General features: G+C 41.0%; 1 protein-coding gene across 6 annotated transcripts in view; it reads right to left on the minus strand.

Moving 5' to 3' along the window:
- Nucleotides 1–15,745, minus strand: part of rasal2 (RAS protein activator like 2) — a 38,614-nt gene that overhangs the window by 20,508 nt on the left and 2,361 nt on the right. For 4 of the 6 annotated variants that reach the window (XM_044029982.1, XM_044029964.1, XM_044029972.1 and 1 more), the window contains exon 1: nucleotides 5,339–5,963. The exons of 1 other annotated variant lie outside the window; for it this stretch is intronic. In XM_044029982.1, the coding sequence (XP_043885917.1) occupies nucleotides 5,339–5,810 (472 nt within the window). In that variant the 5' untranslated portion in view covers nucleotides 5,811–5,963. Of the gene's footprint in view, nucleotides 1–5,338; nucleotides 5,965–15,745 lie in introns of those variants that run through there. One more of the 6 variants, XM_044029994.1, reaches the window with a different exon arrangement.

Here is a 15,745-nt window from a genome sequence, read left to right on the forward strand (position 1 = left end):
GCGGCAACGGACACTTTGTTAACTTTACACAGAAGTGCACGGTTAGTATTGCATTAAAGAGGACATATTATACCCTATTTCCCCCATTAAAATAGTTCCCTGGTGTCCTAATGAACATGTCAGTGACATGCTTTGGTCAAAATACCATAAGGATGAAGAATCATAGTAGTTCAATAACCCTGCTAAACCCGCCCCTTTCAGAACGCTCGGTTTTCGTGCATGGTCCCTTTATATGCAAATGAGACACAGGCAAACACACACCCACTTCTTCCAGAGGGTTTCTGATTTGTCCTCTTTACAGCGCTTTACAGCTCTATTCGTCTCCTCCTCCCTCCACTAGCTCTCTGACAATATCAACATGTCAGCGTGCGCAGAAAACAGCGAGAGTGCCGTCACAGGAAGAGACGTCCTACATAAGGATCGAGCCGAACACTGCCGAACTGTGCGGTCAGCGGTGAAGACACTTTTCATCAAGTTTCTTTGGAACAAAAGACGCCCCAGTCTGCGCCTATCATTGTTGTACTTGCCGTATGATAGAGGCGGGCTTAAATGCCCAAATCCACTATGGTACTACTGGGCAGCGCAACTGAGAACACTGATGTTGGAGGAGAATATGCCACTGTGGAGGGAAATGGAAGGTTATACACTGAAGCTGCCTTTGCCCCCTTATTTGTACAAAAAAAGGGCACACTTTTCCATTGTTTGTGGCAGTGTTCTCAAATAAAGAAATTCTGGGAAGAAGTGAATCAGTGTATTGAGGAAACTTTAGAGATAAATTTACAGTTGGAACCAAAACCTTTTCTATTGGGCATTTATTCAGCGAAGTGTGCCATAAGAAAGGCGCATAGAATATTTCTGGATATAGGTCTGTTGGCGGCAAAAAGAGACATTGCAATTGCTTGGAAAGAGGTAGATAGACCAAGGATAGGTAAATGGCTGTCAGAACTAACAATGACTCTGCCCTTAGAAAAGATTATGTATGTAATCAGGGGTAAGCAACCAATTTTTGATAACATCTGGGGCCTCTTTAGAACCTTTCTTGCAAACAAAGACTTGTCTCATTTGGTGGATCCAGCTGGGGAGGACCCATAACTGGCCCTCTGCAGTTCCTTTAGGAAACGATTAGAGTCTGGTGTTGAATGATCACTATCTAATTCATGCATCATACTTACTTGTAATTATGAGCAATACGTGGTTGGATTTGTACTTATTCTCTCCCTTCTTGTTTACTTTCATTTTCTTATGTATTTTTTTTATTCTGTTGTTGTGTTTTGTTGTCATGTCTTGGCCATGTTTGATATATGTATGTGTTATTATGTCTGGAAATAAATAAAGACATTGTTGGAAAAAAAAAAAAGAATTCCTGTGAAAAAGTAGGCTTTCCTCAACATGTTAAAAGGATCCCGCAGAATACTGCTCGGCCGATGAGCGCAATCCATCATTATATATTTTTTCCAAGAATTATATGTATGGTTATTCATGGATATTGTAGTTTCGGTCCTTACATGTAAATTGAATCCATTGTTCCCGATATTTAAAAAAGAAAAAAGAAAAAGAAGTCTAACTAAGTGATCATCTCACGAAGATGTGGAGGAAAACCCAGACAGAAAGACAACAGCGGAGTATTAAAACATCGCAGCAGATACGCGTGGATACCAATCTGGCATGGATGCAGTCCATGCTGCAGCTGAAGCCCCAATCTGATCACTGGAAGATCAGGGACGCAGGGAATATAAAGCGAAAATATTTTGGGTTTTGTTTGTTTTTTCTTTCATTTAAGAGTTTGCCCATGTGTGACATTATCTTAGAACTACTGTATGTCCTTTCTGCATTCACATACATTCATTGTCGGGTCCAGTTATAATGGACGATACATAGCAGACACTGGATGGGGGGGAGGTGGGACACAGAGTTCCACAGATGCACCATCTTGTTCTGTTTAGGAGTTAAGGTGATGGAGAACCATGTCGTTCTGTTTAGGAGTTAAGGTGATGGAGAACCATGTCGTTTTGTTTAGGAGTTAAGGTGATGGAGAACCATGTTGTTCTGTTTAGGAGTTAAGGTGATGAGAACCATCTTGTTCTGTTCAGGAGTTAAGGTGATGGAGAACCATCTTGTTCTGTTTAGGGGGAACCATGTTGTTCTGTTTAGGAGTTAAGGTGATGTAGAACCATCTTGTTCTGCAATGGTTTTTTTGGTTTTGTTTCATGCACATTTACAGCATGGGTGGCATTTACCTCCGGCTTTAGTTCATGGTGGCACAAGCACTTTGAGACCAGACGACTAAAGGTGAAAATAAAAAAGTAACAAAATATTATGGCAGAAATGCTTAAAGTGGTGTCTTGGAATATAAAAGGTGCAAATGTTGCTGTTAAAAGGAAGAAGATTCTTTTGTTTCAGAACATGAACGTGTTTCAGAACATGAACGTGTTCAAAACATGAACATGAACGTGTTACAGAACATGAACGTGTTTCAGAACATGAACATATTTCAGAACATGAACATATTTCAGAACATGAACGTGTTTCAAAAAATAAAAGTCCAAAGTTCTGCAGGTTACAAATGAAGACAAGACTTTCCTTCACAGTAAAAGAGTTCCCTCACACAGAGAGCAGTCTGTGTGTGTGTGTGCGTGTGTCAGACAGTAAATCACTGTTAAGTGTTAAACAAAAGCTTTGTGTGTTTGTGTGTGGTGGCGTCTTGTCAGCGGGGGACAAGTAAACAGACGGTGCTTTCACTGAGCCTGATGGTGCTGCATCTGTGTGATACACACGCGCCGGGACACAGGAGCTGCTGGTCCTCTGCCGCTTTCGTGTGGTCACTTTGTGTCACTGAAGTAAATCTGAACGAAGGATTTAAAAAGCTTAGTGATGGAGGTAGCAGTGGATCAACAACTCCTGTGTGTGGGATGTTAAAATCACTGATTTTCTCTATGGACTTTGGTGTGGGAGAGTGAGTGGTTTACAAACTTCTGTTTCCTGGTTGGGTCAATGAGTGTGTGTGTGTGTGTGTGACAGGTGGTGGACACTCTTGCCTCACAGACATTCCCAATGGAGTTTTGGCTGGAGTCAGGTTTCTCCACGTACACACACACAGACACACACAGCAGCAGGTGAGCAATCAGATTCCTGTAACAGTTCACGTCAGCTAATTAATCAATTACACAACTAATCCATGAATAAGTTCCTGTAACATTTTTTTAAAGCTGCAGTATTTGACTTTTTAATGTCATTTTTATTCAACACGGGAAGATAAAGACGTGAACACGTTATGTAGATATCGTAGACTTAGTTTGTAAACCACTCACTCTCCCACACCAAAGTCCATAGAGAAAATCAGTGATTTTAACATCCCACACACAGGAGTTGTTGATACATCGCTGCCTCCATCACTAAGTTCAAATGTCTGATTTTGCGACTTCGGCATTTGAATTAACATCAGTGACACAAAGTGACCACACGAGGCAGCAGTAGAGCAGCAGTTCCTGCGTTCCCGCAAGGTAAAATCAGTGATTTTCTCTATGAGATTTGGCGCAGGCCTGAGTCCCTTCATAGTTCCATCCACACTGATCACAACTGAAAACTTGCAGCAAGAACTTTGGTCCAGTGACACCAGAAAAAACCTCTGACAGGTTCTCACAGGGATTAACACACACACACACACACACACACACACACACACACACACACACACACACACACAAAGGAGGCTTTGTCTGTAGACCTGTGCATTCCCCTTTGCCAGCAGGCAGGTCTGGTCTCCATAGCAACCAGTAAATACAACAGGTCTCCTCCTCCAATCACAGTGTGGTGACATCACATCACTGCTTTATCAAGATGGGACCATTCAACTGAAAGGTTGAATGGTCCCATACTGTGAAACCACAGTAAAAACAGAGAGGGTGTGTCACTGAGCACACACAGGTCAACATTTACATACAAAGACAGCACCACATTGAAGTTCTTTGTTTTCAGAACAACTGACAAAAAAACCCACACCTGAAAACACAGGTCACATGATCATTCAGGTGTAAACAGGAAGCAGGTGGTTGTTTGGTAACAGTGATGATTAAAGTCAGAGTCAGGGATTTGTTTGTTGACGTGAGAGGAAGTCAAAATAAAAGTCTCAGTGTCTGTCTGTCCGTCCACACTAAAACACAACCCTGCAGGTTTCAAAATAAAAGTCTCAGTGTCTGTCCGTCCACACTAAAACACAAAGCTGCAGGTTTCAAAAGAAAAGTCTCAGTGTCTGTCCTTCCACACTAAAAAAACACAGCTGCAGGTTTCAAAATAAATGTCTCAGTGTCTGTGCGTCCACACTAAAACAGAACCCTGCAGGTTTCAAAATAAAAGTCTGAGTTGCTGTACATTCAGACTAAAACACAATTTCACACTTTTCAAAATAAAGGTCTCAGTTTCTGTCCATCCACGCTAAAACACAATCTCACACTTTTCAAAATAAAGGTCTCAGATTCTGTCCATCCACACTAAAACACAATCTCACACTTTTCAAAATAAAGGTCAGTTTCTGTCCATCCACACTAAAACACAATCTCGCATTTTTCAAAATAAAGGTCTTAGTTTCTGTCCAGACTAAGACACTTAAAGTTCAGAAAATCTGCTGTGAGTGAAACAAGTAGACAAATCTGTCCTAAAAGGACACTGGATATGTGACAGTCCTCAGAAGTACAGAGTGAGATTGTGAGACACAATGACTAATTGATGAATCGATTATTAATCTATTACAAAATGAACTGTGAAATATTTTTAAATGTCTATGTCACTGGACATCACAGTGTAGGTTCCACTCTCCCACCGCTCTGAAAGGCTGATGGGCACAGACGTGCAGCAAAGGGCTTTTATTTTCTAAGGACAATGTACATACCAAACACACACACACACACACACAATAATTAGCCACCAATTAGCAGCAGCTGTTCATTTTCACATGGAAACTTAAGTGAGCAGTGAATCAGCCCTGTGTGTGTGTGGTTAGAGGTGAGAGCACTGCGATTTTTACTACCCAGCATGCTCTGGGGCAGCTGGAAACTCTTATACTGCCTCTCTGTTTGCAGGGCAGTGTAGAAAGATGTGTGTCAAGTAAACACTCACTGCTACAGACTCACACAGAGGTCAGTGAACCCAACACTGACAAAAACAGGTCAGTTAACACAACACTGACACACACAGAGTTCAGTGAATGGAATAAATAACGGAGTTACGCAGCACTGACAAACATAGCAAACCACCACACACCGGTCCACACAACATACTGAAAACCCCTGATTTTCTCGAGGGACTTTGGTGTGGGAGCATGACTTCAGTGAATCTCTCCTACCAGGCTTGTGAACGTGTGTTTGACTTTCCTCCCGGACGATTCGGCCGATTCTCCGAGAGAACAAGCGGACGAAGCTGCTGATGGAAAGAGTTTGTCGGTTAGCGTGTGACCCCGTCTTCCTGAGCGGACCATCGGCTGACCCTGACCCAGGCTCAGACATGGACCTGAGGTAGGGGAGGATCCTGCACAGAGAGGCAGGCCTCGTTGATCCTGTGTGTGTTTGATATCCGCTCCTGATATTTGGTTCAGGGCTGGACCTCGGGAGGTGGAGCAGCTGCTGGCGAAGACGCTCAGACTCGTGACCTTTGCCCTCAGGAGTGGACGCAGTGATTGGCTCCACCTGGGCAGATGTTCCCCACTCACATCTGTCCAACAGCTGCTCAGGAGGCGGTTGGGGGCGGGGCCTCCGCCGAGGCTCCCTGTAATGGTGCCAGCTGTACGAGGCCGGGCAGTGGGCACCAAACCCACTCATGTTCCGTCCCACACAGGCTCCAGTTAGCGGGGGACGAGCAGATGGCGTACAAACAGCTGGTTACACGACAGCTGTGCCACAACGCGGACATAACAACCGACAGCGGCGAGATGAACGTCCGTCACTCTGTCAACACGCTGGTGACTTTCTTCCTGGGAGGAAGTCGAGTGTCAGATGAAAACCAAGTTTGTGATGATCTCGGCCAATCAGGTGCCAGCGAAACAGACTGTGGTTTCCTGTCTGAGACCTCACACACACAGCTTCCTCTTCCGCATGGTCTCTTCACAGAGCGATATCATCATCACTTCTTTCAGTTCAACCTTTTAAATCGACAGCTGAGACAAAATCTACGGCATTTTGTGCTTGTGTGTGTGTGTGTGTGTGTACGAGTGACAGGAGAACATCGCTGATACTTCACCTGAGTCACTCGTCCAACACACAGTCCTAGTGCTTGTTTTTTTCTGTGCTACTTTATCTTTGAAGAGGTCTGTATTTAGTCATTTATAATGATCTGCTTTAAGAGTCTGGTTTTTCACCTAAAACCGTTATGTAATATGTACAGTATATATACACACATATGTATATACACACACATGTATATATGTATACATACACACACACACATATGTATATATACATGTGTATATATATACATTCAGTATATATATGTGTGTATATATACATGTGTGTGTATAGTGTGTATATATACATACAGTATATATACATATATGTATACACACATGTGTGAATGGGTGAAAACTGTAGCGTAAAGCAGTTCATCAAGACTAGAAAAGCTCTATACAAATATATAAGCATACATATGTGTGTGTGTGTGTGTTAAATGACGATAACTAATGCCAATTTTTTTGCTACATCTCCGGCTGCAATAATGATTATTTTCATCCTCGATAAACCCATTCATTTCTTTGTTAAGTGGAGTAAATTTACTAACATGTGACGTCATCAGACTGCTGATGACTCTTCAGAGTGTCGTCACTGCAGAGTCATGAGCGTGACGTCTGACACAAGAGTCAACGACAACAATGTCCAACTGTAGATCAAAGTTAAAAAGACAAACAGAAGAGTGTGGAGGAGGCGAGATGAGTCTCCATAAACAAACCTGTGTGTGTGTGATGCACTGACTGACCCACATAAGGTCCCAGCAGTGAGTGGAGTATGAAGCTGCTGGTGTCATGAAGGTCAGGATTAAGAAGCCGGCAGACTGAGCTGAGGATGGGGAGAGGGACAGTCCAGCTTCCTGTTGACACCAGTGGGTGTGGGAGACTCACAACATCACCATTCTGCATGATAACCATATTATCAATACTTAATAATCAATCAATAAGGAGTGAACACTGTCCCACTGTCCAGGGTAATTAACGCCACCACCTGGAGTCATGAAGTAATGACACCGCCGAGTCAAACTGACAGGAAATCTGGTTTAAATCATGAATAAAAACCAAGAAGCAGACGTACAAACAGAGTGTGTGTGTGAGACACAGGGACAAGGACATGCAGGACTATGAGGGTCATGTGACTGCAAATCTGGATTCTCACTCACTTCCTGGAATTCATCGCATGCGGCAGGAGACGTGAGCAACATTCCTGCAGCAGCTCGCGAGGACAAACAGCGACAGGAAGTCAATCAGGTGGACAGACAGAGGATGAGGACAGCCGAGAGGACGGCGTCTCTGTGACGTTTAAGAGACTCAAACCTCCAGGGGTTAAGGGTTAGGGGGTGGGGCTATGACATCATCGTTTCCCTAAAGTAGCGTATTCTGTTTCCACGGTACGGAGCCCCTAAAGGGACATTGAAAAAACAAAAACTAAACATTTCTGGTGCGCACAAGATACTTTCTCGTGCGCACCAGAAAGTATCTTGTGCGCGCATGATGTCCCCGAACGCAGTTTTAAGACCATTTGAGGCGTGAAATTAGTCATTTAGAATTCAAAAATGTGGGTTGTGTATTAAGATATGACGTATTTATAGTTTGGCAGCGATGGTATCGGAGGTGATCAGCTCCGCCTCAGCGGACACTAGTTGCGTACAGTGCGTGGGGCAGAGCAGCGTTACCTCGGCCTGTCCTGATGAAATGATCCGCTGGCTCAGACATCACAGTCATTAGATTAAGCCTCATCACAGAGTGTTGATAAATGAACAATAAATAAATAATAATAAATACTTTAAATAAATGCATATATATTACTTTCTCATTTTAAATATTTAACTTAATTTATTTTTATATAAATATACAGTACTGTTAGGTTGTGTGTTCTCATGTATTATTATTCTGTGCTTTTATTTTGAAGTTGTATGTTCAGTGAAGGTCACCTGAGCCTCTTGGGCCAATGAAGTGTTGTGAGTTTTTTTTTCAGCCATGTGAGTTACCGACATGGATGTATTGCTACGACTGTGGCTAAGACATAGTGTTGACTTTTCCCTCCTAAAATAGCAGAAGAGATAGAAAACGTAACAAGTACCATGTGGAAAATAGATATATTACAGCAGTACACGCACTGTACGCAGCGAGCGTCCGCTGAGGCGGAGCTGATCACCTCCGATACCGTCGCTGCCAAACTATAAATACGTCATATCTTAACACAAACCAAATTTTTTTTTTTTGTAAATTTTATTTACATTTTCAAATTTTTAGACAAGAATAAAAGGCACAAAATAAACAACACCCCCATCCCTCCCCAAACTCATAAAAAAAAAAAGAAAAGATGAATGACAAAAACACACACAAAAAATAAATAAATAAATAAATCAACAAATAAATAAATAAATCAACAAATAAAAATAAAAGTAAAATATAATGTCAGCATACAAGGAAAAGAGAAAAAAAAAACTGTACACAAGTTAGATCACAAATTACAGCTCAGTAGTTCGCCAGTGCGAGAAAGGTCATAGAGTCCACATCAATCCTCTTGGAAATTAGTTCAATTGAGTCCAACAATCAGGCGGTGTCCTTTTTAATAGCATACAGCCCCCAGATCTTAATAAATTTGTTGTGAGAGTTGCAAAGAGAGTATCTAATTTCCTCAAGATACAAAAGAGAAACCATATCATTAAGCCATTTCTTAAAGCAGGGTGGAGAGGGAGACTTCCATTCGCCCAAGATGACCCTCTTAGCTACAACTAAACAAAAAGCAAGAGCCTGTTGACTATCACGAGACAGTTTCAAGGAGGAATCAGAACACCCCAAAACAACCAAGGTACCACTCGGAACAAGATCTGTTTGGTATGAACCTGTAAAAAAAATAAAGACCTCATGCCAAAATGCAGTAAGTATGGAGCAGGACCAAAACAAATGACCCAAAGTTCCGTCGCTGTTTGAACATCTGCCACATAAGGAGGAAACTGAAGGAAAGATTCTATTAAGTCTAGTTTTAGAGTAGTGCAACCTGTGAGTCACTTTAAATTGAATGAGCTGAAGTCTGGCGTTTATAGACCAGAGTTTGATCCTAGACAACGCCATCGCCCACAGGTCGTCAGAAATATTCTCACCGAGGTCCGATTCCCACAATTCTTTAAAATGCAAAGATGGGGTGCAACATAAAACAAGTCAACAAGCAAAGAAATCAAGTTTTTTGAGGTGGGAAACCTGTTCAGAATTTGATAAAAGCTATGTTGTTTTGGAAGAAGCTCAAAATGTGAAAACGACTGCCTGACAAAGTTTATTTGGAAATATCTAAACAGGTGGGAATTATGAAAATTGAACTCTGTCTGCAACTGGGCAAACGATGCAAACCTCCCATTCAAGTACAAATCTTTAATGGTACACAGACCTTTCCGAGCCCACTCCGCAAATACAGGGTCTATCTGTCCTGGTCGGAAAGATGGATTATGACATATAGGAGTGTGAACGGAGTGTTCTGAGATATTGAGCACATTCTTAATCTGTTTTAATATTTTAAAAGTGATTCTCATTACAAAGTCATCTTTCAAGTCTTTTAACTGAGGTGTGATCTTAGAAAACAAAATAGCCAGGGGTGAGGCACCGAGACAAGCTAAAGTTTTGTTCAATTCAATTAATGGCCATGAGGGGGCAGGTGAACTGTTTTGTTTGTCATGTGACAAAGACTGATTCCAAAAAATAAAATTTCTGCATCCAATAATCCAATAATAATGTCTTAACACTGGGAGAGCAAGACCTCCATCTGCCTTGGGCTTTCGAAGGTGAGACTTGCTTATGCGTGGAGTCTTGTAAGCCCAGATAAACGGTAAAATGATTGAGTCAACAGTCTTAAAAAACGCAGATGTAAGAAATATAGGCACGTTTTGAAAGAGATAGGTGAATTTAGGAAGTATAGTCATTTTGATAATATTAATCCGTCCAATCAGCGATAAAGGTAGAAGCCTCCATTTGTTTACTTTGCTTTTCAGTTTGTCAATCAGGTTTAAATAATTATGTTTAGGTCAGAGGCATAAATACACTCTTGTCGTAATTGATGGCGAATCCAAAAAGATTACCAAACTGTTTAATGAGATCCAGAAGGGGTGTCAGCGAGCTCACAATGTTTGATAGAGTCAAAACCACGTCAACAGCGTAAAGGCCAATCTTTGAAATTACATTTCCACAATCTATTCCACTTATTTGGGGATTTGATCTAATAGCTATGGCCAGGGGCTCTAACGCCAAAGCAAACAGCATAGGAGAGAGGCAACAGCCTTGTCTTGTCCCTCGATATAAATTGAAAGGAGCTGACTTATCATAGTTGGTCAAAATGGAAGATTTGGGCTGAGCATAAAGTAGTTTTAGTATTGCAATAAATTTTTCTCCAAATCCAAATTTTTTGAGAGCCCCAAACATAAACTTCCACTCAGTTTGATCGAAGGCCTGTTGTGCATCGAATGATATTACCGCAGGAATTTTGGTCGAGTACATAATATTTAATAGGCGTCGAGTATTAGAGACTGGGTACCGTTCAGGAATGAATCCCGTTTGGTCAGGATGTATCAAGTTAAGAATGTGTTTCGATAACTTATAGCTAAGAACTTTAGCAATTATCTTCTGATCGCTATTTAACAGGCTCAGAGGGCGATAGGAGGAAACTTGAGTATTATCCCTATCTTTTTTTAAAAGCAGGCAGATATTTGCTTCATAGATAGAGTTAGGAAAGATGTTGTCCTTCAATGAGCAGTTTACCATACGCAATAACAAGGGTGAGAATATATCTATGTTAGCCTTATAAAACTCAATTCCGAAGCCATCTGGTCCACATGCCTTCCCATTGGGAAATGAACGAATAGCGGATCTTATTTCATCCAATGTGAATTCAGAGTCCAATTCCTGGCGGGCATCATTAAACAACTTTGGGATATCAAGTGCGGTCAAAAACTCCTCAATGTCATCAACTGTAGTATTTGATTTGGATTCATATAATTGAGAGTAAAAGTCTAGAAAGCGATCATTAATCAACTTTGGAGTAGTTATTAGTTCTACCGTAGTTGAACGAATTTTATGTATCGCTCTATCAGCCTGAACTCCTTTCAGTTCCCTGGCAAGAAGGGTATGTGCTTTCTCACTTAACTCAAAATGCTTTTGTTTTAATTTACAAATATAGTTCTTAACCTGCTCTCCAGATAACTTGTTGTATTCATATTTTAGCTTTAACATTGCATTCAGGGTATCATCGGATTTTGTATTCAAATAATCACACTCAAGCAATTCCAATTCAATTTCCAGGAAGCGTTTACGCCTAGCCCTCTTTTGATTGGATTGATATGAAATAATATATCCACGAATTACAACTTTAAATGTTTCCCATAAAGTTGAGTCTGAGATCAGAAATCAGAAATCCTGTTTGATATGTATTCAATAAAAGTTTTGTCTGTGTTTAATGAGGGGTTAAATTTCCAATTATAAATTTGAGCTGGTAGTTTAAAATTAATATTCATTGTTAGAGGGGCATGAAATGATATAATAATATTATGATACATAGAACTGGATATGTTAATTTGGAATCTACAAGGAAATATCTAATCTGGTAAAGCTACCGTGGACAGGTGAAAAAAAAGAGTAGCGTCTTTCCGAAGGATGCTGCAATCTCCAAATATCTACCAAGTCTAATTGTTTAATTAAGTTGTTAAGCACGGGAATAGATTTTAAAGCAGAGGGCGTTTTTGAAGATGACCTGTCCAAAACAGAGTTAAGATAACAATTGAAGTCCCCCCGAATTATTATATTGCAATAGGTGTAATTGGCAACAAGATTGAACATTTTTGGAAAAAGTCTGGGCAATCGAAGTTTGGGGCATAAATATTAAGTAGAGCTAATGGAAATGAATTAATAGAGCCCACTACAAGAACAAATCTCCCACCTGGATCCGCCGTCATGGATGTAAACACAAATGGAACAGTTTTGCGAATGAGGATGGCAACCCCTCTAGCCTTAGAAGAGAACGTAGATTGATAAACATTTGATATCCACTGTGATCTTAATCGTCTCTGATCAAAAGGGCAAACATGGGTCTCCTGCAAAAAAACAATGTCAGAAGAAATGGATTTTAGTTGTGAGAAGACCTTCCCCCTTTTTAAAGCTTTACCCATACCTCTGCAATTCCAGGACGTAAAGGTGATGGAACTCAAATCTGAGTTAGACCTAGAAGTGCTATCAGCCTGCATCTAACTGAGTAAAGAATAAAAATGGAATCTGACATGGAATAAGCTGTTGTCTGGCAAGACAAGACAAGGAAAATACAAACAGATACAAAGACATACACATAATTCCCCTCTAGTGCCGCTTACCAACCGATAAGCGGTAAAACCCAAAAACTTCTGGAAGGCTGCTGGGCAATAGAACCCTAACAGAAGAAAAAGGAAATCTTCTCCTCAACCCCGTGATCTCCACAAATTATATAGTAGATATGCATAACGCACCAATTAGTAAAAAAGTGATTATTAAAGTGCGATATAATAGCAACGAAAATAGTAAAGGTGTCTTAAGTGTGTACAAAGAACCAAGAAATTTATAAAAGGTAAAAAAAATAAATAAAAAATATTAATTTGAAGGGTGTACGACTAACCTGCCATCATAATACACAACTGTAGAAGATAAATAAAGGCACTGCACCAACATGGAAAAACATGTAAACATGCCAGTGAACAATTTCAAAAATATTAATCAGTAAACATAAACTTGGACCATACTAACAGCTGTGCCAAACAATGGGACATATGCAAATAAATTATGTTTTAGCAGGCAGCTAACTAGCAAACCATTCAGCATCAGCCGCCGAGTTTAATGTGCTGACAGACCCGTTCTAAGTAACCTGCAGCTTTGCTTGGAAGCGGAATGAGCACTCCACCCCGACATCTTTCAGCTTCTTCTTCACGTCGTTGTAAGAGAAGCGCTGGGCGGAGACCTCCGGTGGATAATCGAGAAAGATATGCACTCTCTTCTCCTGAAAACTCAGCGGTCCAAATTGTCGGCCGAGTCGAAAGATCTTCCCCAAATCAGCGTAGTTGTGAAGTTTCGCGATGATGACCCGGGGTCTATCCAATGGTTTAGAACAGTCATGTCAAAGTCAAATACACGGAGGGGGCCAAAATAAAAAAAAAATGGTACAAGTGGAGGGCCGGGCTGATTCAATGTTTATTAAAACTGGCAATTATTGCACATATTGAACCAATACCAATAACACAGCCTATATTGCACTCAACATTAATCATTAAATTAAATTAAGCAAAACATAAATAAAATCAGTTGCAATATTTTCTCAAGGCTCTTTCAGTAACAAATTGAAAACGTTTTTTCTTCATCTTTTTTTAACAGGTAAACAGCAAAATTGTCCTCCACTGTGACTGTGCTGCTGCTCATGAAGAGAAGACGCGGGATCGCGCTCGCTACGTGCCAATGCACTCGCAGTGCATCTTGGGATTTGTAGTATTATGGTGCTGCGGGCACATCATACTGCGGGCCGGTTTTAATAGTAATTACAGTGGGTTGCATAAGTATCTGCACCCCTTTAACTTTTCAACATTTTGCCATTCTACGACCAGAAACATAAATGTATTCAATTGAAATTTTATGTGAAAGACACACACTAAGGGACACACAATTGTGAAGTGAAATGAAATTTATTCATGCTTTTGAACTTTTTTCATAAATACAAAACTGAAAAGTGGGGTGTGCAAAAGTATCTACCCCCCTGAGTCAATACTTTGTTGAACCACCTTCTGCTGCAATTACAGCTGCAAGTCTGTTGGGGTATGTCTCTACCAGCCTTGCACATCTTGAGACTGGAAGTTTTGCCCACTCTTCTTTGCAAAACAGCTCAAGCTCAGTTAGATTAGATGGTGAGCGCTTGTGAACTGCAGTTTTCAGATCTTTCCACAGATTTTCAATTGGATTTAGGTCTGGGCTTTGACTTGGCCATTCTAACACATGGATATTTTTTGTTTTCAACCATTCCATTGTTGCCCTGTCTTTATGTTTAGGGTCATTGTCTTGCTGGAAGGTGAACCTCCGCCCCAGTCTCAAGTCTTTTGACCATGAGGTTGACCACAAACTTTAGAAAGTTTGGTGCCCTGCTTAGCAATAGCAGCCAATATGGTGTCGCTGCTAGCGTTGCCTTGGCAAGTTGTCGAATTGTGACTTTGGCATTCCTCTTTTCTTGGCATCTTGAGTTGAGATCAAGATGCCAAGAAAACTCACACATCAAAATGTTGCAAAAGCGCTGAGGTGCGGAGTTTTAGTTTAAAGATATGTCGTGAGAAACACGGAGCTCAAACGAACACGTCATCACTGCACACGAGCGCCCCCCACAAACCACATTTTTGAATTCAAAATTACTAATTTCACGCCTCAAATGATCTTAAAACTGCGTTCGGGGACATCACGTGCACATACAATACTTTCTGGTGCGCACGAGATACTTTGTGGTGCGCACGAGATACTTTATGGTGCTCACGAGATACTTTCCGTACCACGGAAAACGCGAGGTCAGCATTTTGAGATTTTCCCACTCTACAGTTTCAGGTCCTAAAATGACAATGATAAAAGAGCTTGTCGCACACAGCGAGACGATCAAGTCACTGTGGGATTTTTCCACTCGCTCCTGAAATAGACAGCAGTTTATTTCTGACCTGAGACGTTTCATTGCTGTTTGTTTCAGCGAGGAAATCCTGTGTCCACGCACATACACACACGCACAGGGAACTTTCCACATCCTCCTCTGATCAGACTCATTGTCCTCCTCTCTGTGTGTGTGTGTGTGTGTTTGTGTGTGTATAGACGGAATAATGGGATTATTTTTCAGATCTGTGAGTATACTGAAGGTCATAAAGTTGAAGTGTTAGAACTGATCTGCTGCACTGAGTTTAAATTCATTTTTGTCTGAAAACAGAGTTTTTAATCCATAATCTCATAATCTAAAATGAGATTAGACGCCACTGTTCCTCTGACTGATGACTGCTCGGTGGTGGTGTGTGAGCAGTCAGATTTAACAGGCTGAAACAGAGCAGCTGCTCTGAGTCACTGGTTTCATCAACCTCATCTAAACTTCAGTCTGGGTCAGTTCAGTCTTTATCTCACTGTGAGACACACTTCAACCAGACCACATCAATAACTTGGAGATGATCAAACAGTGCAGGGATTGTCAAATCGATAATTTGACAGTTTCATTGATAAACTGAGGGTTTTGTTTAACAACCTAAAACCTGCCGACAGGTTTTCAAAATAAAATACCATCTTAACAGCATCAAATTATAAAGACAGGAAACTTTCAAGCTTTGTGCGACGAACACTTCAGTCAGAGAATGTGACATTTAATCACAATCCTGTTATTCTGCTGAGTCCTGTAACAGAACCTCTGATCATGTGACCATGTCACGCTGTGTGAATGCCTCATATTTGGTCTGGTTTGGTATCGCACTGATGATGTCACCCTCCGTCTGCTGGTAAATGCAGCATCTTCCTTAGCCCACCCCC

This window comes from Solea senegalensis, linkage group LG1, assembly GCF_019176455.1.
Source record: "Solea senegalensis isolate Sse05_10M linkage group LG1, IFAPA_SoseM_1, whole genome shotgun sequence".
Lineage (NCBI taxonomy): Eukaryota > Metazoa > Chordata > Actinopteri > Pleuronectiformes > Soleidae > Solea > Solea senegalensis.